At 39.4% G+C, this 27,424-nt stretch overlaps 2 protein-coding genes across 4 annotated transcripts in view; both read left to right on the top strand.

Annotated features, from left to right (window-relative positions):
* The window catches only part of ATP6V1H (ATPase H+ transporting V1 subunit H), a 39,208-nt gene extending 30,100 nt beyond the window's left edge, over positions 1–9,108 (top strand). For all 3 annotated transcript variants that reach the window (XM_021387456.1, XM_021387457.1, XM_021387458.1), the window contains exon 14: positions 8,332–9,108. In XM_021387456.1, the coding sequence (XP_021243131.1) occupies positions 8,332–8,392 (61 nt within the window). In that variant the 3' untranslated portion in view covers positions 8,393–9,108. The remainder of the gene's footprint in view (positions 1–8,331) is intronic.
* Positions 12,560–27,424, top strand: part of OPRK1 (opioid receptor kappa 1) — a 97,087-nt gene continuing 82,222 nt past the window's right edge. The window contains exon 1 of the mRNA XM_021387816.1: positions 12,560–12,654. The gene's annotated coding sequence lies outside the window, so the exon portion shown is untranslated. The remainder of the gene's footprint in view (positions 12,655–27,424) is intronic.

Here is a 27,424-nt window from a genome sequence, read left to right as displayed (position 1 = left end):
TTTTACTAAATATATCAAAATGAGGCTAGTAGAATTATGATAGAGGGTTTACAGGCTGAAAATCTTACACAGTAAACTGCAGGAGGACCACGTGCTTTCTCCGCCGGGCTGGGAAGAACAGACCCCGTGTCTCCCACGTGGCTTCACCACCCCCTCTCACGCAAAGACCCCTGGGGAGTGCACCTCCTCCCCTCCCCCTCAGGGGGCCACACCAAAAAAGGTAGTTTACAGTAACCGGGGAATTAACTCTTTAACTGCCCGTACCTTACATGATGTAACGATGTGGAATACCGACAACAAAAAATCACAAAACCATAACAGTTTGTATGGAGCAGGAATCAAATTTTCATGTGGATAAGCTGCACTCATTAAATGGTAGCGTAATATGGATATTAGGAAAAAGTTCTTCACTGAGAGCGTGGTCAGACGCTGGGACAGGCTCTCCAGGGAGGTCACAGCCCTAAGCTGCCGTTGCTCAGGAAGTGTTGGGACAATGCTCATTCAAATAGGCTGTAGATTTTTGGGTTGTCCTGTGTGGAGCTAAGGAAAGGACTTAATCCTTGTGGGTCTGTCCCAGCTCAGGGTATTCTATGGTTCTGTGATGCCAGAGTTTGATTGTAGCTACATTCTCTATGCTTTTATGGCAGTTGAATTAAGTAGCTTGACCTTTATGGAACTGAAGTAATTCAGTAACGTGCTTACTTGAACTGTTAAATGCTTATTACGAGCTGCAATTCAGGCTTGCAAAACTGTAAAGTCTTGAAAATGGTAACAATATGTATAGGCATCCTAACAAACTTAATAGTCTTGGCTGAATGAAATGGTAAATTGATGTAGTTATGAATTGGTATTTCAAATACTGTAGCAGCAGTTTGCAAAACCAAGTGCATGTCTGACCATTGTCTTGCGCTGTTCATTGCTCTAATCATTTCCATCACACTACACTTGTATTTTCCTGTTTCCATTTTGAGGAGTGTTTGAAATTTTTCTTGAGTCTCCTGAAGCAGCAAAAACTTGTGGGTTGCTTGATTAGATGAAGCTGAAAATCACTCACTCATTTCTCTTCTATTACTTGCCCAGAATGGCATCTGAAGTGAGGCTTTTTATTTCATTGTTTGTTGACTAGTTCTCTAATAAAGCTCCAGAAGTCTTGAACTCTGTCATAAAAATGACTGGTGGGTCATATTGCCTTTCCAGTAGAGAGAGAATGGGACCTGTATAGATGGAAGTTGTGAAGGACTGGCATTGTGAAACACTTCAGTGTTCACATAGCTTCAGTATAACCTGTCATATTGAGTAGGTATGCTAACTGTACCTAATTTTATTTTTAAAACTAAAATGTTGGTTCTTTGAAGTACCTATAACTCTTGTCAGATATGGTTTTTTTGCTGCTTATACAGTGTGGTTTTCAGAAGGCTGATTAGTGGTGATGCTAACAGTGTGAAAGTGGTAGGAGCACCTTCTAGCAGGTTCTTTAAGTTATCTACTCTGTAGAAAACAGCCTATGGAGAGTGACAAAAGCCTCCTGACTCCCTTCCCCCATCTTTTCCTATTAAATAATGCTAATTTTACCCCTTTCTTTCTAAAGTACTTGGTTTTCTAACTCATGTACTTGTTATAACACTCACATTGCCTTGCTTCCTCTTTCATACCATGGTAGCCTTATCTAACAGCGAAATACACATCTAAATGATATAGAGTGAATGTTCTCTACCTGTAAGGAGGACTTGGATAAATAATGTTCGTTTTCTGTATGTGTGGAGTTGGAGACTAAATGTGTGGTGAGGCACAGCCTAGTCAGGGGAAGGATTGTGTATTGCACTCCACCTTCTTTCTCAGTTTGGTGATATTAAAACAACACAAAGAAAAAAAACAACCATGAGATGTTCTTGACATCATAAATTCTCTATTCCTTAATAGAGATGACAATGTGCAAGGCCTAGTTACTGAATTTTTCTTAAGGGGAAAGGCCTTACTTGCTATGTGTTTTAATGTCTTGAAAATCTGTTAGTAAAAATAGTAATCTTCCTTTCTCCTGCATGTTCCTCACTGGCAGTAAAAGTTTTTCCAGATGCCTAGCCTGACTTTTCTCATTTTCAGCTTATGTCTACTAATTTTAAATGTATCAAATCTGCTCTTCTAGGTTTGTCTTGGTTCTTTCTATAGTGTGAACATATCAGCCCATGCTTTTCTTTCATGGCTTCTGAACCTTTAGACTTGAGAATGGAGAGAGGAATTGCAGTTTAATCTAGTTTCAGATCTACAGAGATGTCAGTAAAAAGTTTGTTAGTGCCTTTTTCAAACTTGTATTGTTACCTCTATAGAGATTTTTTCATTAATACTTAGTGGAAGGAGTCTTTGGGACCCATTGTCCTTGTCAATCCTCAGAACTGCAAAAGAAGTGTTCTCTTGTAATGGAGTTCAGATAAGTGATGCATCATTACTTTAGCAAAAGCTAGTTGTAAGAAACTAAATCTGTCTTTATGTGGATCTGGCTTTTGATATGTATGAGCTGCTTTTCAGTTTCATGGCTTGTGTGGGGAGGAGAGAAAGCAGTCTCTTTAGGTGCTGCATAGTGCAGTTCAAGGCCTACCTTGTTTAGCTTTGTTTTGCCATAATATGAATTACTTGGCAAAGTCAACATTTTGCTTACCTTGATCTTCAGAGACAGAAAAATAAGTGTTTTCCCCTTGCTTCTTTGTATTTTGGAAATCCAGCTATTTCACTCGAGGCATCTGTTTTTCCTTGAATTTAATTGGTGTGGTAAAACCTTGCATTACTATCTGTTGTACACGTGTGACAGAGGCAATGAGGCTCTTCGTGCATCCTGGAGGTTAGCAGAGAAGGACAAGCAAATAAAGGCTTTCTCTGCCAGGCTAGAGTGAGGAAAACTTCTGGTACCAGAGTGAGGGACTGCCATGGAGCAGCTGAAGTGATGATCTGTTTAAAACTGCTCTGCATCTTTAGGCTGCTAATAAGTCAACTTGGAGACAATTAATTTCGAAGTAATTTGAGTAGTTCATTACATGCTGCTCAGCTGTCTTGTCTTTAAGGGATTTTGAGTCAGGGATAAATGGGAGGAAAGCAGACTATCAGGCGCTCTGTTTAATGGCAAAACTAGCTTGGCAAAGACAGCAACTGCTGACAGCTTTTTCAGATGAGGTAATTTAAGTGAAATATTCCATTTATGTTTGCATGTTAAATGATCATGCGTTTGAAGCAGGAAGTGAACATATCTTTTTTAGCATCACTTAATGTCTTTAAATGGTAACTTCCCCTCTGCTTTAATTTCACTTGAACTAAGAGCATGTTAGTTCTGGCACTACTGATGATAAAAACCTGTTACTGGCAGATGAGGGAGTTTGGCATGGAAATAATGGTGTAGGTTTTTTTTCTGCTGTCCTTTTTTTTTTCTGCTGTGCCTTTTGCATATGTGTGGGAAGCATCCTTGGCTTCGATGGTATTCAGAGGCAATGCCCAACTTGACTATTTTATTAGTAGGAACTGAATTTGGTAATCTAATGCTAGTTGGAGCAATGTTTTTGATGCAGAATTGAAAAGTATCAAATATTAAGTTCTAAAATTATTTTAAGGAACCTATGCTGGTTTGTACTGAATTGTTCTCCTACCTCTGCGGAAGGAAAGGTGGAGGGGTAAATTATGGTAACATGGATGTGCTGCTTATGACAAGGGAGTAACTGTCTTACTGAATTATTGTCAGCTGAGATGTGCAGAGGTGTATTATTTGTGCTGTTTGTTCGTGGAAGTGTATCATAAAATATGGTGGCTTAACCTCTATATATCAAAGGCTTTCAGTTTTCATTCAAGTGCTAAAACCATGGTGGATCTGGCTGCAAGTTCATTTTTCCTCTGGCTGAGTCAGGATAATGACTGAACTTGCAGCATCTTTAGCGATTGCTCACATTGACTGAAGTACTAGACCATGTTGTTGCATCTTTTTGCTTAAGCCTTAGCAGTGAGTTACTGTTAGTGAGGGATTGCAAACGTTACCTCTGGGCTCTGGTGTGATGCCTAGTTTCTGCAACATCCTTTCACCTGTGTGGGCTGTGAGCTAGAGACCTCCTTCAAATGAGTAGGCTTTTAGAATAAAATATAATTCAGTGAATAGGCATCGGTGTGCAGAGTATGTGTGAGTTGGAGGAAATTAACAATGGGAATTAGGATGCATCATTGATGCACATCTATTGTAAATAGAATTAATAAACGGCCTATTGAACAAAGCAACAATTTCAGATAAGCTTCAAATAAGCTTTTTTCAGAGAGTGTTTACCAGACAAAATTACTTGCTCTGCATAACTAGTCCTTTTAAAAGATGAAGAGACTTTTTTTAAAAAAAAAAAAAACAACAAAAAACCCCCCAAAACTGCCTATAATTTGTGATGTGGTATACTTAGAAGCTGTTGTTCTAGGCTTAATATTGAACAGTCAACACTTACTAGTCTTCTCTTTGGTATAAACATTGTTATCCAAAGCCTGTGCATCTCCTGAGCTTCTGAACCTTGCTGGCTCTTGTACGAAGAGATGCAGAATGTAATGATAGTAAACCAGCAGACATGAAGCCTGCCCCCACCCCGCATGTCAGATCTAATGCTTAAGACATCAGGCTTAAATCTAACGTTTATCTGATTTCTTGGTCTTCATTATCAATACTATTTCTTCTCAGTTGTTGTTAACTAACAAGAATTTAGCTAATTTAAAAACTCGAGGAAACAAATTCTAATTTAAATTTTCTTGAAGAGCGCAGTTGCTAGCTATAATGAGACAAATTAAGCAAAAATCCAATTAATCATAGGCACATTTGGTACCTAGCATTAGTGCTGTATCCTTTTATGCAGACATAAATGTGTCCTTGTACAGTTTCATTCAGTATCATTAGAGACTGTGGTTCGTATTGTGCTTGTGCTCTCCAGGATTTCACAGTGTATAATTATGTTTTTCTCTTGGGAGATCTGCACCATTTGTACAACGCACTTTATTTCTAGAGTTTCTGTTAATATGAGACAAATATCAACTATCCTGCTCAGTTGACATTTTATCTCTTTAAAGAAATGGTTTACTTTCAAGCACTATCCTGAATAACAGGAAAAATAATGTCACCAAAAAAATTTCTGATAGTTTCACTTCTGATTAGTGTTACTTTAAAGATGTGATATCCTCATATGTTTTGACTGCAAAAGTCGATTAACTGATCTATGGCTGTTCTGAGGTGTTATGTACAAGCTTGAAGCTCTTAGATGTTGAAAGCATTTTGCTTACAGTTCATTGTGGCAAGTAAATCACAAATACAAAGCCACTCCTGAACCAAATTGCATTATTTAGTCTAATTCTTTTTAATTCACTGAATGTTTCGGGGTGAGTGTTAGCTCATAACAAATCGCATAAGTGAAAAATGTCTTTTATCTTGTTTCCCTCATAGGAAGGAATATTGTTGAATTGAATTGCCTGGGGAAATCTAAAAATGTTTGAGTAATAGAGGCTCACTGATCTTCTATTTCATTGTAGCCTGTATGTAAAGTTGTGAAACGCTGGCATGTTTCTTCTGAAAAACAGGCAAAACCTCTCCGAAAGGAAACTGCTGAGTCAAAGTGATATTCTTCTTGCAATGCTCTTGAAGTAATTCAATGCAGTCTGAAGATGCACGTTAATCTTGCATTTCACATCATAAGGAAGGCTATCATCCATACAATGAATTATGTTTTTCATAATCAGGTGATACATTTTAGATTGCCTACTGATATTATTACATTACATATATCACATTACAGTCTCCAGGGCAGGAAGAAAAAAATCTTAACATTTATAACCTGTCTGCTTAACAGCTTGGTTTTGTTCAGTCTCTTGCCATTGAATGGAATCTGTTACAGTAAACATTTTTATTTTTTTTAAGATAATCTTGTTTTTAATTCTAATACACTGGAGGTAAGATTTAAAACAAATATTGGCATACAGGACAGAATAGGAAAACTTTACCCTTCATTTTTGCTATACTTCATCTACTTCTCTTTCATGCTTGCCAAAATGAAGAGTCTTCAGGTTTTCTATTGTGTCATTTTGTTCCTTAAGGAACAGGTAGATCTAACTAGGCTAGAAATAGGAGTATAACTCTCTAAGGAGTACCCACTGAACTCCAAAGCTTATTCATTTAACACCTGATTTCTGGAGGTCATGTGCTGTTTACCTTAAAAATTTTCCATCTCTCATAGGTTATTTGTTGTTGACAAGTCCTTGACTAAGTCTGAAAATTAGCATGAAATTTTGAGTTAGTTTGAAGATTGAAGATCTTAAATGCTTTGTAGGTAACAGCATGATGATAGATACCCATGCCCCAGCTTGGATGAAGACTGAAGCTTACAGTGATGTTTAATTTCATGATGTGATGAAATACGAATGCTTAAAAAAACCACCTTGAATCTTTATGTATTTTAATATTAATTTTAACAGGGAAAACAGATGGCTGCTGAAGCTAGGAAAAGTGTCAGGAAAGTGTCATAGCTGCCTGAATCTATACTGAGATTATCTTATCAGTCTACCCATCATCAGGTGTAGCTATTCAAGAACTTTTCATAGGTTAACCAATGAAACACATTTCAGAAATGATAATCAAACTGAAGAGTAACTGGTATTTCTAACAGCAGGTGGAAGGTGAGTACGCCTGAGTCACTGAGTGCTTAAACCATGCTTCTCTGCCTTTTCAACAGATATTGTTGCTGAATACAGTGTACCGTGGCTGGATTTCAGTATGCGTCAACTATAATTTCGAGACAATATAAACCATGCAATTTGTATTGTGGATTGTTAGCTTGATTGATTTTTTTCTGCTTCTGAATAATTTCATAGGAAACTCATGTTCTAAGTGGACCACATGTGTTTTGTGAACAAATAACTTGGCAGGCTTGTCATGCTGTGAGCAGATCCATGTGTCGTTGCTTTCAGGGCTTGAGTGTGAGCAAAGATGTACTAGAACTAGTACATGCACATTGGTGTGTGTGTGTGGTGGGGGGGGGGGGGAGAGCAGAAGGAAATTTGATTTTCTTGAAGCCCTTCCATACTTGCTGTAGTTTTTGTTGGCTGTCAAATTTCAATTATTTTAGTAGTACGATTTTGAGTATAGTGATTGCTTCCAACCCAAACTATTCTACGATGATTTCCTTCTTTGCCATCAGGAGTCTCTACTTTGAGGGTGGAAAACTACATAGTACAATCAAAAGTCATATAAAAATGCAGTGATCCTGCAGAAACACCTGATAAAACTGTGAAGGGAAGGTGCTAAAGCTATGCTATGGCTCAAGCATGCAAATTGTTTTTTTTATTGCTAGCTGAGTTTGAAGCTAGCACTGTACTTCATTAGCGTTCTGCTTTTCTAGCCATTTAGTTTTAAAACTGCCAAACTCTATTCTGCAGTAGAAATTATTATGCATAAGGAATAGCGGTTCAAGAAGACATTAGACTGAAAAGTAGTTTTTGGAATGTTCAGTAAGAACTGATCTTTTTTTCTTCTGGGTTTAAATTTTTATGAACTTGATTTTGAATAACAATTCTCTGAACTGCTTCTAATGTTTAACCTGTGTAAGTTAAACAGCAAAAGATGAGAAGACTTGAAAGAATTGTTCAGTGTTTTCCACAGAATTTGTGTATTCTTGCTCAGAGAAGTGGTCAGAGTTTGTTCCATTGGTGTGAGGACAGATACAAAATAACTGATTTAATAGATTTCAAAACAAGGTGAAGAAAACATTTTAAACTAAGTGCTTTTGTACAGCAGGCCTGGCTTGGATCTCCTTTCTCCCAGCTTGAAAACGAAGCTCCTCAGTGTCTCTTCAGCTGTGTGAAGATTTTGCTAGTGTATGGGCTAGAAAAACTGTCAGTATTTCCATCAGTATTACTTGTGCTCATGCAGCTGGTTTACATGAAGAGATCCTTTTCAATACTTTGCAATGGCCTTTAATATGCATATTCAGCAAGAAAAATCTGTGGGCTTAGTGGGTGTTTTGTAACGGTTGCTAGGACTAAGTATGACCATTGGGCCTTTTCTTTTTCTTGAGAGTTTTGGTGATGTTGAATTCATGTCTTATTTTTAGAGGGTTAGATGATGGATGCCTAAAGCTTAGGTACCTTTGTATTAAATAGTCAACTGAAGTTACTATTAGTAGACTTGATTTGAAGCTCAAAATGTAGCGTGAAAAATGTATTTGAATCTCTAAATGTAAATAACACTAAATGTAAAAACTTTTTTCTTTCTCTTTGTAATTCCCCCTACCATCCTATTCCTTTCTTTCCAGAACGTTTTTCAAGCTACTTTTTTTATTATTTCAGGGAGTACCTTGGGAAGCAATTGCAGTCAGAACAACCTCAAACGGCCACTGCACGGAGCTAAACACTTCCATCAGTGCATTACAGATCATGCTTCTATCTGGAGTATGTTTGTCTTTTAATATCGAGAAAATAGTGAAATCCATGTTCTTCGCCTGCTACTAGTGCATAAGCTTTCCAGCTTTCCTCCAGTGTTGTTGGCTTAGTAAAAATTTGTTCAACTAGTTCTGATGAATATGTCTATCTTCTTGTAATACTCTGAATGTATCTAAGTAAATATGGCTAATATGTTGCATTTGTTTGATGTATTTATTCTCATAATAAAGAATATTATTTTCATTCCATGTCACAATTAACCTAAGAAAAAATGTTCTGTTCTTTGAGTGAGTTATGTTTGCTTTTCCTGGAAAGTCAAAACACCAATAAGTCCCTATATATAATCTACAGAGAAATTAAGAGCCTTGACTTCGTGTTCTGTAGGGAATGTGACAGCATGAGAACTGTTGATTAACGGTACAAATAAATACTGAGTCTCAAAATAGTGTTAATATTGTAAATAAAAACAAATATGGGGGGGGGAATTTTGAGTGGGGGATTTTTCCTTTTCTGAGACAAAAAATGTGTACAAGACGGGCTGGGAGATGAGAGGAAGAAACTCATCTAATGCAAATGGATGTGGTAAAAATTATTAGTGGAGCTGTATAACATAAATGTTAAAATTATAGGTTGAAGATCAAGTAATTTATGCTCTTTAATAAAAAATGTTCGGTAACAGTTGAACTCGGAATTTCATGGAGTATTTTTGTTATTGAAAATATTTGTAAATGCTAGAGTTTTGGTGTCATTCTAAAATCCATTGTATTTTATTTGACATTAAGTGAAATTATCTGCCTGTCAAGTTTCAGTTTCCTAGCACATGACAGTGTAGATGATGCAAGCATAACTGAATTAAGGATTATTATTTGGCGTGCAAAAACAGTGTTGTTGCTTATGCAGGAACTTGGCTGCAGGCACTCAAAACACTAAGCAGTTAATATTCACATGATTCACTTTTAAAATGGAAAGAAATAAGAGAATGTGACTTCAGTCCTCTGTGTGGTGCAAGTTTCTGAGGAAGCATAGGATAGTTAAGTGGAAAACAAATTGGGGAAACTTCTTCCTCCTCAGTCTAGATTTTCATTGTAGGTAACTAAAATTTGACTGCCAACCAAGGGTGAGAGAGAGTATATCTCTGGATGATAATTTGTGATGATTTCTTGGATTAGAAGTGAATTTTATAGATTAATGATTGCCACTTGCTTATGCATATAAGAAACATAGGCGTTGATAACAAAGTTAGTGTCATGAGGACGGATGATGAGGTCTGAATAGAATTCAACTGATGTCAGTTTGAGGGTTATCTGGATGGATCTTCTCTCAGTGCTGCACATTCCCACAGTGAGGAGGAATGCTGGTTGTTCAGAAAGCTGTTGAAAAAATATGGGTCAGTGCTCTTGAAAATCAGTGTCTTCTCTGATTTTACACTTGAGTTGGCACCAAACAGGGGTGTTTGGGGCATGAATGTGGCTCTCCGATAAAGCTAAACTGCAGGATGTACATTGTGTGTGCCTTGGTTACTTGGCAAGTGTTCAGTCAGATGGACCAGGTAAGAGTTAGTTTGAAATAAGGCCTTCAGAATGCATCCAGGGTGAAGGACTGCATTCTTAGTGCCAACTCTTCCTCTACAAATGAGATTGCATCACACTTCTTGCTGATAAAAGTATAGCCCAAGAATTCCTTTGAAGATGATGTGGAAGTTGGTCCTGTGGTTACAGCACAAAGTGATAGAGCATTGATGGGGAGGGGACATACCCATGCCTGCAAAAGCAGAAGCTTGTGCTGTTTGTGGTTGTCCTCAAACATCTGAATATTGTTTGTCTATTATACAGACCTATTCTCCTCTCTGTTGCTTTGCTAATGTTACTATGTATGCATAGATGAGTGGTGCAGTTGAGACAGTAGAACTGAGGGATGCTATCCAGAGGGAGGTGATTGTCCCCCTCTAATCTGCCCTTGTGAGGCCCCATCTGGAGTACTGTGTGGAAGTCTTGTAGCCCCCAGGCTACAGGAAGGATGTGGAGCTGTTGGAATGAGTCCAGAGGAGAGCCACAAAGATGATCAGAGAGCTGGAGCACCTCTCTGATAAAGAAAAGTTGAGGGAGTTGGGCTTGTTTAGCTCAGAGAAGAGAGGGTTCTGGGGAGACCTCATTGCACCATAGTTTAGATGCTAGGAAGACATTTTTTACTCACTGGCACAGGCTGCCCAGAGAGGTTGGGATGCCCCATCTCTGGAGGCATTTGAGGCCAGGTTGGATGGGATCCTGGGCATCCTGATCTAGTGGTTGGCAACCCTACTCAAGGCAGGGGGCTGGAACTAGATAATCTTTAAGGTTCCCTCCAACCCAAGCCATTCTATGATTCTATCTTAATTATGCAGTCAGTTTCCAAGCTGTGAGATAGCTGGCACTTCCCCTCATTTTGCTGAGAAATTTGTTGATGGGAGATCATGCTTTAAAAAGTGATGTTTCATTTACAGCCAGGTGAAGTACTGATATCCTGGTACCTGTGAAACCTGCAAGCTCTGACACTTCCAGCCCTGATTTGCGTGGCCTAAGAGTTGTAATTTCAGTGAGTTTGTGTCATCAATTGTATAGTAGGAAGCCTAGGAGCTCAGCTGGCTATGGTGGAATGTTCTGTGTAGTCTCTAATCTGGACCAGGACTCTGAAATTCCTATGCCAGAGTTGGGATTTCTGCAGCAGTCAAGAGCACTTACCACATCTTGCAGTTCCTGGTTCTCCATCTTCCATCCTATGACAGGCCTATAACTGTAGGCTCTGGAAGGCCTTGGATTCACAGTTAGAAAACACAACAGAGTTGTCCTGTAGCTTTTAAACTTTAAAAGCCTTTAAATTTCAACTAACTTATAAAATGTTATACTGCATCAGCTTTGTCTGAAAAGTTCTGATTAGCTTTAGCTTTTAGTACTGAACAGTCTATCTAACAGCAATATGCACCTGTTAGCAGCTCACTTAACTTTTTCAGTCATCTTTTCCCAAAATCTGGCATATGGCTTGTAGGTAGATGCCAAGGTGGCAGGCGCAGTGCAGATTCAGGGCCCTGCAGTGACAGTGTGGGTACAGCTTGGTTTTGGGAAGAGAATCATGTGCCAGCAACTTCCTTCTCTTGCTCTGGTGAGTGGAGGTTTAGAGATTACCGGAGTTGAGCTTTTATGGACCAGATGGCTAGCTTACTCCTAATGTAAGGTGTTAAAATTTCTCTTGCTGTTCATGTTACATCTTCTCAAATGATTTTCTTAAAACTTTTGGTCCAGATTTGCAGTATGCAACAGCTATACAAAGAACTTAAACCTGTCACCATTCAAAGCAGAAGAGACAGAAGGGAAACATGTGAAAGAACAGTACTGACACCTGGGGCTGAGCCAAGGAAAAATGCTTTAATATGCTTAATGCATGTGTCTTGCTCCTGCAAGCCATTAGATATCTAGCCTAGATCAAGAAGCAGCCAGATCTCGGTCTGGGCTACAAACAAGTGCTGAGCAGGAGATTGGCTGCCTGGGCTCTGTATGTACCCTGGTGCTGCATTGAACCTTGCTTTAACAGCTCATCAGAATCATAAACTTGTCTTTGTGTGCCTGCATGAACAAATGAAAATTTACAGTTTATAGTACTTAGACCTGCTGGGTGAATACTTTTTTTCTGTGAGTTTACCATGCTAGTTTTAGCCTGGTGACAGAGTCTGAAACAACCCTGTTGATTCATCGTTTAGGCTTTGCCAACTTCTGCAGGGTCATTGTGAACAGTCTCTTTAGATCCAGGTGTTGCATCAAAGTTCAGAATGGCAGATGATCAGTTGTTATCACATTTTTTTTTAATAACTTGATCATTTTTGCTTCCCCATGGATTCCAAAATGAATATTAAAAAAGAAATCTGAATTGGCAATACCTGGCAAAGCATTCACAGGTAAGCCTGTAGTCACATGCAGAAAGAAGAGTCAAACTCACCCCACTAGTGAAGGGGCTCTCTGGCTGTGCAACACTCCTTCTCAGGAAGCACCTCAGGTCCAAGAGATGTCCTCCCTTCTGTGGCTGGCCCTTACATGAGCCCACGGTGGCTCCTCCCAGGTGTCCACCCCTTCTGGTCACCTGGGGAGCACAGGTGCAAACAATTTGCCTGTGCTCCCTGGGCCAGCCACAGCCCTTCACCAGGTGTTCAATCACCAGTTCAAGCCGTGGCCAAACAGATCCCCTACAGATTCTTTCCTTAAGGTATGAATATTGCATCTGTGCAGCTGTACTGAACATGAGTAGTGTGCTAAAAACAGTTAGCATCCTTATTTAAGAATATTTTTTGTGACCTGCTGCTTGGCCTTACTGTTGCTTGAAAGCAAAGTTACTCTATGGTAAGGAGCATAGTAGCAGAAATGGAACAATGGCTAGTTGTTATGCAGTGTTTCTGTTCTTTGGTTGTATTCAAGAAAATGTCAGTGCTCTGGGAACTTAATCTTTATTGAAGAGAACTTATTTTTTAAAAGCTCTTCATATAAATGTCGTCACTGGCACCACTTTTTTCTTTTCTAACCCACTAATATCACAGATTTTCCCAGATGTGCACAATTAGTCTCTCTGAGATAAAACTAAATCTGCAACAGAGAGCAATTCCATTTTTCATGAGTCATCTTGGTGTGCTTTGCATATTCATGATTTTTTTTTTTCCAAGGCTCTTCATTTAGTTTGCCTTGGCTGGATTCTGCATAGAGACAAAGCTTAAAAATTACATAACTTTTTCAGTGCAGTCATCACCTGTTTTAATAAAGCCCCACACATCTGGCTCAGCCATAAAATCAGTTAAGAAACCTGGTTGGTGGCTGTGGCGATGCAAGTTATAACGTATTGATTCAGGTATCACAGAACTGTTACATCTTTAGATTCTTTTGTGGCAGGGGAAGGCACTAAAGCTGCAGAACTGAAGGTGAGTGTTCTTTAGATAGTTTTTAATGGAAAGGAAGTGGTGTAAAATAAGATGTTTTTGTTATGTTTAGGTGGCTAAAATACAATTCAGATAATTAGTCAGCCAGTGTGGGGTTCACAGCTAATAGTTTGATTGGAGATGCATACAAATACAGGGCAAGATACTTCAGTTGTCAGTTAAAAAGGTGAAAAATATTTGACGTGAATACCAAGTGGAAAAATAGTTTTTAGAAGTGTTCTTTTCATTTTTAAGGCTCTTCAGTGTTGTGACACTTTTTGGCTAAGAGATCATAGGATGCTATAATCTCCAAGAACTGCTTTGTATTTGGCTTTCTAGCTAGAGCACGTGAATTGAGCTGTTTCTTTCCTATCCAGATACACAGGTATGAGAATACTGCTGTTTGATTTTTTGTGTGTTTGTTTGTTTTTTTGAACTGCTTTAAATTCTAGCTTTAACACTTGATGGAGAATTGCAGAACAGATTAGCAGGTTGGTTAATTTACAATTTCTAATGTTTTCTTCAATATTTTAAATAATTACCAAAAATGATCGCAGACATTCCAAAAGGTTGCGTGAGGAAGGTTAAGGAGGAATTAGTAGGGTGTTTAATCACAAAACTTGACATCATAATCAATGTCAGCAGATGATTAATCTGCCCTCTACTCGGCTCTTGTGAGGCCCCATCTGGAGTACTGTGTCCAGGCCTGGGGCCCCCAGCACAAGAAGGACGTGGAGCTCTTGGAAAGAGTGCAGAGGAGGGCAACCAAGATCATCAGAGGGTTGGAGCACCTCTCCTATGAGGAAAGGTTGAGGGAACTGGGCTTGTTTAGTTTGGAGAAGAGAAGGCTCCAGGGAGACCTCATTGTGGCCTTCCAATACTTGAAGGGAGCGTATAAACAGGAGGGGGATTGATTGTTTGTGAGGGCGGATAGCGATAGGACAAGGGGGAATGGTTTTAAGCTGAGACAGGGGAGATTTAGGTTAGATATTAGGAGGAAGTTTTTCACACAGAGGGTGGTGACGCACTGGAACAGGTTGCCCAGGGAGGTTGTGGATGCCCCGTCCCTGGAGGCATTCAAGGCCAGACTGGACGTGGCTCTGGGCAGCCTGGTCTAGTGGTTGGTGACCCTGCACTTGGCAGGGGCGTTGAGACTCAATGATCTTTGAGGTCCTTTTCAACCCAGGCCATTCTATGATTCTATGATTAAGAAACTGTAATACAGATGTCTTAAATTGATGAATTCCTTTTACAGGAGAAATCCTTTTTATTCCATTTCTATGGAGGTTTCCATATCCCTGCTTTGAATAGTCCATCTGAGTAGCCTTTAGCTTGGGTGAAATCTGAGCCGGAGGAAGCTTTGATGGTCCTATGGGGACTAGGTGCTGTAACTAGTTGGTAACAGCCTGTTGGTCCTCTTATGCCTCTGTGCCCTTTCTGGAGATGAAAGGAGCTTGGCTGAAGATGGCTGGAATCTTCCCTTCTATTGTTTCTTAGCCATATATAGTAGTTGCCAGTTTTGATGAGAGTTGTGAGGTGTAGCTTAGTATCAAGGATAAGGAGTGGATTATTCCGTCAAAGCCCTGAGATCCTTTTCATCCTCTGTTCTCCATCCTGCATCCATGTCCTCAACACATAGTCTGAATTTTCTGTTGCCTGGTTCATTGCATGGGAAGTCGTGCATCAGTCATGTACAAACATCCCAATCTCTTGTAATGGGATGGAACTGGCCTTGTCTGGCTTGCCTTTATCTTACATAATCTTCATTTGGATTTTTATTTTTTTAACCATTCTCTTTTATTTCTGCCTCCTTCTTCCTTGTTCTGAAAGTGTGGCAAGGTTGTTACTTTCTCCATCTGATGTCTTTTTGGTCTCACCTACTTTTATTTAGCTTGCAGATGCTAAGTTGACTGTTCTATCAAATTTATATATGAATTCCATTTCCAGACGCAAATCCAGTTTCCAGCTACCCAGTGCTTTGTACAAAAAAGTTCTTCATTGAGAGGCTGTTTGAAACAATTAAGCAGGCCTTCTGCTTTTAGCCATCTTTACTGGATCTTCACTGCTTCCTCAGGTGCCATTACTATCCTTATTTCTCTCTCTCTCTATTTTTGAGGAGTGAGGCCAGCTCATTTCTCATGTTTGAAAGTTACTCTTTCTGTCTAAAGCCACATTTTTTTTTCTGTTAACTTAGCAAGAAAACAAAAACATTTAAAATTGGCATCTTGCTTAATAGAAACTAGCAAAGCAATTTAGGTTTCTAGTGTGCATTTTGAAGATATAAAGATTTTTCTACAGTAATGGGATAGTGTAGCTTGAATTTTAGCTCTTCTATTGCTTAAGTGTTGTAGTGTAGGCAGATATGACAAATCATGATTTGGGCTAAAAAAGCCAATTTGTACTGTGGTATAGTCTTACACCACCTGTTACAGTAAATACACAGGATACTTGAAACCGGTAGGTTTTTAATATATTTTTCTCTAACTCCTGCCCCAAGATGGCATGAGAAACAAATGTCAGCAAATGATGATTCTGAAGACCATGTTCTTGAAGACCTTTCTTCATGCAGTGCTTGTAATAGAAATATTTTGTATTCTTCGTGGTTGTGGCTTACAAGGTGCAGGATCCATAGTATTAGCAACATGATACTTGAAAACTGATGGGTGTGTGTTGGCCTCCATATCCAGGCAGAATTAGGTAATGTATCCTCAAATTAAAGGAAAATTATGAAATGAAGTAATTAAAAATATTCCTTGTATTTTGTTTCTCATCAGTCCCCTTTTTACCATATATCAGTAATAATGAAATGTAAACCAGTTCTCAAGAAACATTCTGAAATTACCTCTGCTACAACTAGTGTAGCTGATATTAATAACGTATGCAAAAACAAGCTAAATCTTAGATTAAACTGCTTTGTGCCATCTACTCTTCCCTCTGCTCAGTGCCTCAGGCTGTATTTCATTTGAAATGCCCGTGGTATGCCATCTCAAGCTATTTGCTTCTGTCTTGTGCCTGGCCTGGATTCTACAGAAATAACTGAACTGGGGATGTTAATCAGGTTAGTGGATTCCAGAAGAGATCAGTAAGTGGAGGATGACTGCTCAAGCTGAACTGCTACTATTTACACTTTGTATAGGATAAGTTGTAAAGAACCGATATCAGTGACTTTTTCCACCTCTGTAGACAAAACTGATTCTTGCTTTCCTTTGGAAAAAGAACAATCAATGAACTCCCTTGAGAATATATGCTGAGGCATCATTGCAGTGCTCACTTTCCAATAAAGGCATTTCACCATACTTCCATACTGTGTCTTGAGGCAAATGCTGACTCCTAGGATGGTGAAGAATTGCTTGCTTTTCCCACTTAGCCTCCTAGAAAGCATGAAGGCTAGAAAAGAAATAGAGGGGGTTACGTGGCCTGTTCTGAGTATACCTTGTTGCTGCTGATTTCCTTCCTTCTGTACTTAGATATACAGCTTCCTTTTTCTTTCTTCCAACATGGCTGCAGGGAAACCTGTTTCCTCCCTTAAGGCAAAAACAGCAGGCAAGCCAGGAGAAGTCATATCTCTTCCTGTTGTAGTTCCACGCAACTTTTCTGGAGATGAGAGTTGTTTCTTCTTCTTTTAGAGATGTTTTTCATCTTTTCCTATTATGTGAAGCTGTTAGAAATTGCAGATGAAACATGTCATATTATGAAGTGACAGGCAAGCTATTTCCTATCTGAATTGCCTGGGGTGGGAGTGAAATAGAACCAGACCTCATAAAATGTTGCTTCCGAAACTTGCTCACAACTTGGTAATAGTCCTCCTGTCTTTCTGCCTCTGGGCTGAGAGAACATCATCTCATATTTGTGGGGCAGGATGCACTGGTTGGGCTCTGTAGGTGCAAAACCATCTTTCTGAGGCCCCAACAAGCTGGTTGAATTCCCGGTATCAGTCTTCAACTAATTTAACTGATGCCTTATATACCTGAAACACAACGTATAACAATTTGTTTTACTTTCAGAGGGACTCCTTAGTGATCATCAAAGGTTAAACCCTTTTTCACTGACCTTTTCACTGACTTTTCTGATATTTTGGGGACTCTGCTGCCAAACTGTGTAGCAATTCATCTGTCTATTTCACTGTTTCTTAGCTATGGTATTTTGGATTCAGTAACTGCCAAAGAAAGCTTTAGGCCTTTATAGTGGGGTCACAGAATCATAGAATCCTTAGAGTTGGAAGGGGCCTTTGAAGGCCATCTAGTCCAACTCCCTTGCAGTGAACAGGGACACCACAGCTAGATCAGGTTGCCCAGGGCGTTATCCAGCCTCGCCTTCAAAGTCTCCTGGGATGGGGCATCAACCACATCTATGGCCAACCTGTTCCAGTGCCTCACCATCCTCACTGTCACCATAAAAATTCTCTAAACATTTGGGAATTTGCTTACAGTAAACATTACAATGGAAAAAACATATGTCCTTTTCCCAACACTGTTGAAATGGCAAAATGGAAATGTGTCTGGTAAATATTAAGGGGGCAGATGGTGCTTTTCTCAGCGTAGTTTTTTTTTGCACCAGAAGGAAAAAATGAAAGTTACAGTATTATTGGGAGCTCCAGTGTTGCATAATTTAATGACACTTATTAATTAAACTCGTGCTCGGAAAAGTTATGGAATCACCGCTGTTGCAGAATAGGATTTAAAATAAGCCAAAAAGGCCAAACAAAAACAATTTGTGTTCTGATGCAATTTGTTATGAAAATAGCTGTTTTTATTCCAGTTGGTGAAGGGAGGTTCCCAGTTAGCGGGCCATGAAGCCTCCATTCTTGGACAGGGCATCAAGCAATCACTGCTTTGTGTTGAACAGCAAAGCGTTCATCAGAAGGGCCCAGCTCTTTGATGGGATGCCATGAGCAGTGTGTGGCCCTGCTAGGGATCCCTTGGCTCACCACAGCGAGCACTATGCTGACACACCTCAGGCCTCTGTGGGGGACCAGCTATCTCTTGCTGCACTGCTGGATTGCTCACAGCGCAAGAATTACTCCTGATTTCATCCCTTATAAAGCATATTTCCATGATCTTGTTCCCAAGGGCTGATCCTCATAGTGACCTCTCCTGAACTGTAGGATTAAGACTAGACCTTTGTGTCTACAATGATGATGCAGCACTGTGAGACACTCCGGAGTTTCCTCGTGTATTTTTCCCAGGGCTTATTGGGTTTCCATGAAGAGCTGCGAGTCTTTGAATTTGTGGATGCAGAGAGTCGTTTTGTGGCTGGAGGAAAGGTTCAGGAAAGATCAACGAAGGCCTGACTTAGTTCTAGTCTGCAGCTCTCACAGGCCACAACGTACAATGAATTGTTGATGCAACTCCTAGCATCAGTTGTTTCTTGTACTCTGTTTTCCTGCTGGAAGATTGGACCTTGCTTCCAGGCTCACTGAAGCTATAGCAAGGATATTACAACTTATTTTTGTGATGATATTTTCCTATATATGCTTACCCTCCTGTAGTGGTAACTGCCCCCACTAGACACCTCTCAAGATCATTTTGAGAGAAATCAACCAGAAACACCAAGAGCCTCTATTTCCAGTGAGACTTAACGGTATTGCAAAGTCTGTTTACTTCCTTGAGTCACAGTGGAAGAAAAACAACCAACCAAACAAATAAAACCATCTGAACCAAACAAAAACCACTTAAGTACACCATAGACTTGGTGTATGAGAGATTCTAGAAAGAGCTGGCATGAAACTCGTATATTAGAGGGAACTTGTTTATTAGACGTAGCCTGTATGTGTTATTTGTAATTGAGCTGATACCTCCTCACACAAACAATAATCCCATGCTTGAGAAGCATGCATAAAACTAATGAGCTGGTGAGTAACTACAGCCTTAGTTACCCAACTGGTTGGCTGTGTTTGTCTTTGGGTCAGATTTGTGGCTTTCTGGGGAAGGCTGTGGTATTGCGCCAAAGTTAAAATGAAAAAGAAAAAAAAAATTGTAGGCTGTTTAAACACACACAACTATTTTTTGCATTCTTCTGTAGAGGAGCGAGATAGCTTTTGTAAATGTGGCACTTCATCATTACCGTATGACTTAGTCTGCTGTTTGGACTTGTCTTTCACACAGAACGAACCGCCTTGTGGTATGACAATACACTTCCCATATGTTGATACCTGAATTTGTTTTTGTCTTGTATCTGAAGAATTATATGGTCAAATATGCTACTTCTCACTTTACTCTTACCGAAGTGACTTAGGATGGTTATTTATGATTGCATAACTCTATTTCTATGGTAATGTTCTCTTCTCGAAGAGAAAAGTCACTTCTGCTGTCTCAAGTTTTTCCCCACCAGAGTTGTTTTCCTTCTTTGAATAGTTTCTTTCTGATGCAACTCATTCAATGTTTTGCTAACATCACAGATGTATTCTTGTTTCATTGGTGCCTTTGCAGCTGTCTCATAACTTATTTAATGCACACAAAGTTGAAGATATGAAGGGAAGATGAAGATAGGTAGCATTAAGTAGGCTTAAATTTGAGACAGTTTTTTGCTACCTTACTTATTAATCATACAGTCCTTGATGTCACTGCCTTTCCTATGCTGACTCATTTCACGTTAAGTGTAACAGCTGTGCAACAGTGGGTCCTGCTTGCCCTCCCCCATCTCAGTTGTTCTTTCTGTTTGGTCTTCGCAGGCTGACAGCACAGAACACAGTCCTGTGTAACTCAATTCTTGATTACAGTAAATGAGCACCATCTGTGTTCCCAATGAGGGAAACTAGTATAATCCTGCAAAAGCTTGTCAGGCATTTAGAAGTTTATTGAATGTTAGGAGTGGGATATATTTTGTATGTGTTTGTATTGCTAATTTTGCTAGCAGAGAGGATGAAGTTCTGTTTTTTTCTCATCCTGGAGCTAAGAAGAGGTTAAAACCTGTTTGTGCTTGGCAAGGCTTAAAAGTATGGTAATATGTTTTCTTGAAATGAAGGATTTTTCTTGCATGCATGTAGCTATGTAGGAAGATCTGATTAAGAGGCTTTGCTGTCCTCTTCCTGAACTGAACTTCCCTAAAATATTTCTGAAGTTTAATGAGCTGACTGTTAATGTAGCATAAAATATTTTCACTGAAATGTGTTTGAATCATGAGTTCAGTAATTTGTTTATCTTAACTAAATTGCTTATGTACTATGGTATAGGTAACTACTCTGAGCATGATACCAACTTTCCTGTATGCTTACCTTGAAAGAAAATGCTAATTGCTGAAATAACGATGCCAACTTGAGACTCTCCAGAAGAATTAACAGAAGGCTGGAGGGTTCCTGGTCTGAAATTGTAGTCACCATCTTTGGAAGCCTTTAGAACATGTCTGGCTCTGAGTGAACGGTGGAGCTGATACTGGAAACACATCATCTCTTGGTGCATTACTCTCTACCACATACAGGACACTAAATATTGAGGCAGAGAGTAGGACAGAGTAGTCTGAGCACTTGCTTTAGGAACAGAAAGTGGAGGTTATATCTATCTCAATGAATCATGTGTACAAAACGAAGCTCCTGCAGCAAAGCAGGTGGAGAAGCTTTTTAAGAAGGCCAGGTTGGTGCTCCCAGCACCCTTGTGGAGACAGATAACTAGTTTCAAACTGGTATTTCAAATTAAGCAGCTGAGATATTTGAACATTAAAATTCACAACCTGAGCAATCAAACCTCTGTTTTGGGGCTTGCTGATTTTTCTATTTAGACCTAAGTTCCTTAAATAGCTTAAATGCTTCAGAGTTAATAGGAACTCTGAAGTATAATAGATAGAATGGAAATTAAATCCCACCAGGCAAACCTGATTTCATCTTATAGGGCAATATAAGTTAATCCACTTAACACCTGGATAGGAAATGGCTCTTGTGCACACAAAAGAGCTAATATAATACTGTCTTGGTTTTTAATGTGGTGGTTTATTGTTTCTCTCTGAACTTTGCTGTAACATTTCATCCACTTGAATAGAAGCAGTATTGAGTGGATAGATACAGAAGTTATTGAATTTGAGATGAAGTTTGTTTATAAAAATGCCCATGAGCACATTATGATTCCATCAGTGGTTTTTTGTTCTTTAATTTGACTTAATTTTCTGTTTAGAACTGGGTTTTGTTCCTCTCTGTGTTTTTGTTGGCAGCAGTTAAGTGATTAACTGATGCCATCAGTTTGAGCTTGATGAGCTGCTGTAATTATATAAGTCAAAATCTATCACTTATATATCTTGTGGGGCACAAACACCTTTATAATTAGGAGAAAAACTGGAGGCCACAGAATGGAGAGAAGGATTTGACTCTTGGGTAGCAGTAATAAATGAGGAGCATTGGGAAACTTATCTTAACCTAAGCATTATCTGAAATGTCAGCCCTAGACACAATGGTCTATTTTTATCTCTACTTTGAGTTCAGATATGAAATGCAATCTTCTTTTGCAAATTATTTATATTACAGTAGTTTCTCCCTGCCCCAGTGAAGGCTGTTGCCCTTTTCGCTATGCAGTGTGCACGCTTACAACACTGCACTTGTTTGCCTGAAACAGGGCCTGTCATGCCATATGTGCTGTACTAGCTGCAGAGCCTTAGTGGTTTAAATGCTAAGTACTATCACTTATAATTATCTCTTGAGTATGTGCAGTATTGTTTTCTTATTCTGGGAAGCAGACTTAAATCTGATTACATCCAAGATTGTCATTTATTACACAGCCTGCTTCTTTAGGTACTTAAACTACAGCACAAACAGAATTGTCAGAAGTTATGGGTGGTGACAAATGTGGATTTCTTGAATTGGTTTGGTAGGCAGAGGGCAGATCTTGGTATCAGGAGGGAAGAATACTTGTGATAATTTTTGGTCATGGCACACTTTTACCTGTGAGTAGCTGACAGCTGGGTCCTTGTGGGAAGAGGCATCACCTCTGCAGCCCTTCTGGTTACAAGATAATAATCCTTTATGAGAGATCCTTAACAGGCATTCTTTGCAAATCTGCAAGCTCTTTTCATGTTTTATGTTAAGAAACAGCAGCTTCTCCCCTATTCTGGCTGACTATGATTCAGGCCCAAGCAGAAGGACCTGATGCTCAACTTCTGAGCTTTGCTGGGAACCTTCATGAACTGAGGCAAACTCAGCAGGGAAGGTAGAAGAGGCCAGAGGTGCCAAATGCTGCCTCTCAATGGAAGAGAAGGTCTTGGGCCCGTAAACTGACTCTGTAGGTTACATCATCTTGGCTTCTCAGCTGTATTTTTGATTCAAAAATTTCTATCATTTCATGAGCTGAATTGCATGGATAAGGGAAAAAAAGTTATTTTTTTTTCTGCCAGATTTACTATGCCTGGTTTAAGCCATCCTTCTGGGGTATATTTGCAGCAGGCTTTCAAAAAGCAATAAGTTATGGCTGCCCAAGAAAATGGGTGGCTTTACAGCATCTTAAATCCTCAGATTTTCAGCAAGAGCTGTTGGAGCAGAGCTGCTGTTAGGCCATAGGAAGATTAACATCTGTGGAAACAGCAGGTGTTTTTCGCTATCTGAGGAACAGCCATCCAAAGGCAGACAATTGCATGTAAGAGCTCAGGTCAGAAGGGGAATTGAATCCTCTGCACGTATTTTCGGTGATAGCTTCATTTGCATTTGCCCCCATATATACATATATATATATGTACACTGAGCCGCATAATCTACTTATTTCAGGAGGACTGCAGTGTGGGTTGTTTTAATTCCTTTTATCTAGGTTTTTTATAAAATACAAAAAAAAAAAAAAAAAAAAAAACAGAGGTTTCCTGTGGCTCTTTGTTCAAGTGTTTTCCTCTATGATCTCTATTACAGGACAATATTTATTTCAAGTGATTTGTTATTTGTTGGGGTTCCAGTGCTTTTGAAACATGTGTATTCATGTTTTGTGTTTTTTTTTTTTTTAATCATTTGTTAATATGAATGAGTGCTCTAAAGCTTGTGCTTCATTTTCTGTGAAGGCTGACTGAAATAAGAGAAGAAAGTGGATCAGTTATTTGTGAGAAAGCAATCTCTTTGAATGTAAAAGGCTCTATAGTCTTCTTTCCTGAATTATGTTCTTCTTAAGCTTGGTTTTCCTATGGAATTAGTTAAAGTAAAAACTTGTAATTGATGGTCAGCCTAGAGCATTTAGATGTTGAAGATAGTCTGGAAATAGTTGTAAAATGGCAGAGATTTGATGAAAGAGAACTGCTTTGGTACTCATCTTCAAATAAGACAAGAAAGGGTGCTGATACATTCTCTTTACCTGGTTGGCTCACAGCTATTCTGTTTTTTGAAATGAAAGAATAACACATAGCTCTTTTTCTTGATTTAATCATGCTGAGGATAGAGCAACAGCAGTGAATAAACTGCCTAAGAAACTGCTTATCCAAACAAATCAGTTTTGTCTATTGTTTCCTCTCTCCCTCTTTTTTTTTCTACCTTTAAATAGAAAAACAAAAAAGGTTTAATGGAAGATTTAAATATATGCAGCATGTAAATTTTGAAAGGTGGTTTGGGATCTGAATTTTAATAATGAAGTAGGTTAGCATGTGAATACTACCAAAGAAGGATCATATATCACCATAAAAGTTATTTGGAAAGAAAAAAAAAAAAACCACCAGCAAACTACTAAGTTTTAACCTTCATGTTTTGTGCAATTCTTTTCCAATGTGATTTAAAGCCAGAGCACAGGTTACCAATCCTCTGCTATATTTTCATTCCTATCATCAAAGACACCTTCAACTCACAGTTGCCCAAAGCACAGTTCTCTACTGCTTACTTCACCTGAGGGTACGTATTCTTCACTTGCTGGCTATGGACTGCTGTGTACAGAAGGCGTGTGTTCTTGATATGCAGAGTTCAGCAAAAATCATAGAGGACAAAGCAGACCGAAGTCAACAGAATTATTTTATTGATAAAAAATCAACTAAATGAGATGTTGATATAAAGGCTGTAACAGTGAAGGCACAGCAAAACTCATAGAGGGCCTCACAGCCCTCTGAAGAATTTCCTCTAACATCTGCCTCAAATTGCTCCTCTTTTAGTTTAAAACCATTTTACTTTGACCTATCATTATCTGCTTTTCTAAAAAGTTGCTTTCCATCCTCTTTATAAACCCTCTTTAAGTACTGGAAGGCAGCTATAAGGTCCCCCTGGAGCCTTCCCTTCTCCAGTCTGAAGAGGCCCAGCTCCCTCAGACTTTCTTCATAACAGAGATGCTCCAACCCTCTGATCATCCTTGTGGCCTCCTCTGGACCAGCTCCAACAGCTCTGCATCTTTCTTGTGCTGGGAGTCCCAGGCCTGGACTTGTTGCCTCATCTGGAGTATGATGAGGGCAAAACAGAGGGGGACAGACTCCTCCCTCACTCTCTTTTGATGCAGCTTAGGGTACAGTTGGCCTTCTGGGCTGTATGTGGACACTGCTGGCTTATGCCAAGCTTTTAATCCACCAGAACTCCAAATCCTTCTCTGCAGGGCTGCTCTCAATGAATTCTTCTCCTAGTCTCTACAGATACTTGCCTCAACCCAAGTGCCACGTTAAACCTCAGTAGGTTCTCATGGGCCTACTTTTCAAGCCCTTCCTTCCATCATATCCACTGTACCACTCAGCTTGGTGTTGTCTGCAAGATGTCTGAGGGTGCACTTGATCATACTGATAAAGATATTAAAGAGCATCAATCTCAAGATGGATGCCTGGGAGACACCAATCACAACTGGCCTCCACCTGGACATAGAGCCATTGACCACAACTTTCTGGTTGTGACCATATAGCCAATTCCTTATCTACTGAATTACCCACCCTTTCTATCTTTTCAAATGAGAGATGAGGATGTTGTGTAGACCCATAGCAAAGACCTCTCAGAAATTTAAGTAGATGAGGTTTGTTAGTCCTCCCTTGTTGTCTGAAGAAGTTGCTCCATCATAGAGAGTCACCAGACTGGTCAGTCATGATCTGCTCTTGCTGAAGCCGTGCTGGCTGTCTTGGATCACTTTATTTTGCATGTCCCTTAATGTAGCTTCCAGGAGGATCTGTTCTATTATCGTCCCAGGCATAGAGGTTAGGCTCACTGATCTGTAGTTCCCTGGATCTTCCATTCTCTCTTTCTTAAAATTGAGAGTGATATTTCCTTTTTTCCAGTCACCAGGGACTTCACTACAGCCATGACTTTTCAAATATGATGGAGAGTGGTTTGATAACTACATCAGCAAGTTCCTTTAGGATCCTGGGATGAATGTCATTGGGCCCCATAGACTTTTTCATGTTTAGTTTCCACAGGTGGCCTTAATCTGCTTTCCACTTACAGTGGGAGGGATTTTGCACCCTTAACCCTCACCTAGAGATTCAGGGACTTGAAAAATGTCTATACAAACACTTAGGTGTTTGCATAGGGCAGGCTGTGCCAAAGGAGTGGAGGTAAGGAGTGAAGTGAGAGCAAAGTTAGTTCCTGGGGTGAAGCAGTGGCATGCGAATCAGTTGTGTACTGCCTGTGCCTTTTTGTTGCTTAGATAAAATAAAGTTCTCTCTTAATGTGTGCAGTTATTGGCTGTGATCAAGAAGCAGCAAGGACCCCGTGTCACAGATGGGGCAACAATCCAAACCCATATGTTTTAAAATGTAGAGGCATAATTTCTCATTTCCATGTTTTACACGGCTCCAAGTTAGGTGCAAATGAGAGAGTGAAAAGCATATCATCTCTTTCATGAGTTCAGGTTAGAAGAAATGTCCATGACATCAGAACTATGGTACTTCAAAGGATAGGTTTAACGAATGCTTGCTGGGCTGCTCTTCATCTGTCCAGTGGAGAGAGTACAATGATACTTGTGGGCTTTTTAAATGATGAAAGGTGTATTTGTGATTGAGCAGGTGCCAATTATTGAGAAGACGAAAAGAAGGCATACTAACAAAACTGACTTTTTTTTTTTTTTTTAGAAAAAAAGGAAAATTGAGATTTGAAGAGATTTCAGTTTTCTCTGCTCAACAACACATCAGTGGCTGGTAAAAGGTACAAGGTGAAATAAATACGGTAGTGATTGGATCACAATTATTTTGCTTACTAAGTAGATAGCAGGTAAACACCAGACTTGGATAACAGCTTTATACTTATGCACTGTGTAATGTCTACTGGAGTGCAGTGGGCAGCGAGCGTGCTGAAATCATCTTGGTAAGCATGAAATTGTTTCAGAGGAAGCTTCCCACTGTCTGTTCATCTTGGACCTGTCTGTGAATAGAGGAAGAAATATTGCCACTAAGATCTCTTCATGTCTGATTTTTGTCATATAGACCAGGTGTACATGAAAATAGCTCTTGTTATGAAGATGATCTCTTGTTATTGGGACTTCTGGTACCAAACACAGGAGTTGATCAGCTGAAGTTGGTAGGATGAATTGTATGGGAAATGATCTGGTGGCATTGCTGGATTGTACCTCTACATATCATGACTGCCTCTGTCACATAAAAATTTTAAGTATGCAGTTTGCAGGAAGAATACTGTTATAAATTTTTTTTTTTTTTGGATGAGAACAAAAAGGGTGCTTTTTCTTAGTACTAATCTGGAGGAAAACTTTCTCCATCAGAAAGGTACCTGCCAATCTCACCATGTTCATGGCAGAGTATGGGGTAAAATCAATCCCCGAGCAGATGGTTGACATACAGCTCTCTGTGGTACTGATGGCCATGAGCATAACAATAAACTAGTTTGGTGGCAATCTTTTACTTCTCTGCCAGGACTTGAGCAGGGAATATCTACCTTCAAGGTAGATAATAGCCTAGATAACACTTGAGTGTGTTGGAAAGCTAAATCAGTAAATGTTTGTAACTCACTGAATAGTTCTGTGGGTATTTTGAGCCCATTCTTTGGAGAAATAGCTGTGGGAAGATGACTGTGCTGTGAATAATTTGGGATATTATTTACATAAGGGCTCCTGGTAGTAGCATACCTTGGAAAAATGTGTTGCAAGTGTTCTTTTGTGTTTTCTGGGAAGTGAAGCTTTTTATCAGTGGAGCTTGACTCGCCTGGTTCGAGAATTTATGGTGTAATAACAAAACTGTGGTCTTATGGCTCCCTTACTGACTCACTTTACTCCC

The sequence above is a fragment of the Numida meleagris genome, chromosome 2 (assembly GCF_002078875.1).
Source record: "Numida meleagris isolate 19003 breed g44 Domestic line chromosome 2, NumMel1.0, whole genome shotgun sequence".
Lineage (NCBI taxonomy): Eukaryota > Metazoa > Chordata > Aves > Galliformes > Numididae > Numida > Numida meleagris.
The sequence above is the reverse complement of the archived record's forward strand: the minus strand, read 5'-3'. Positions and strand labels throughout refer to the sequence as shown.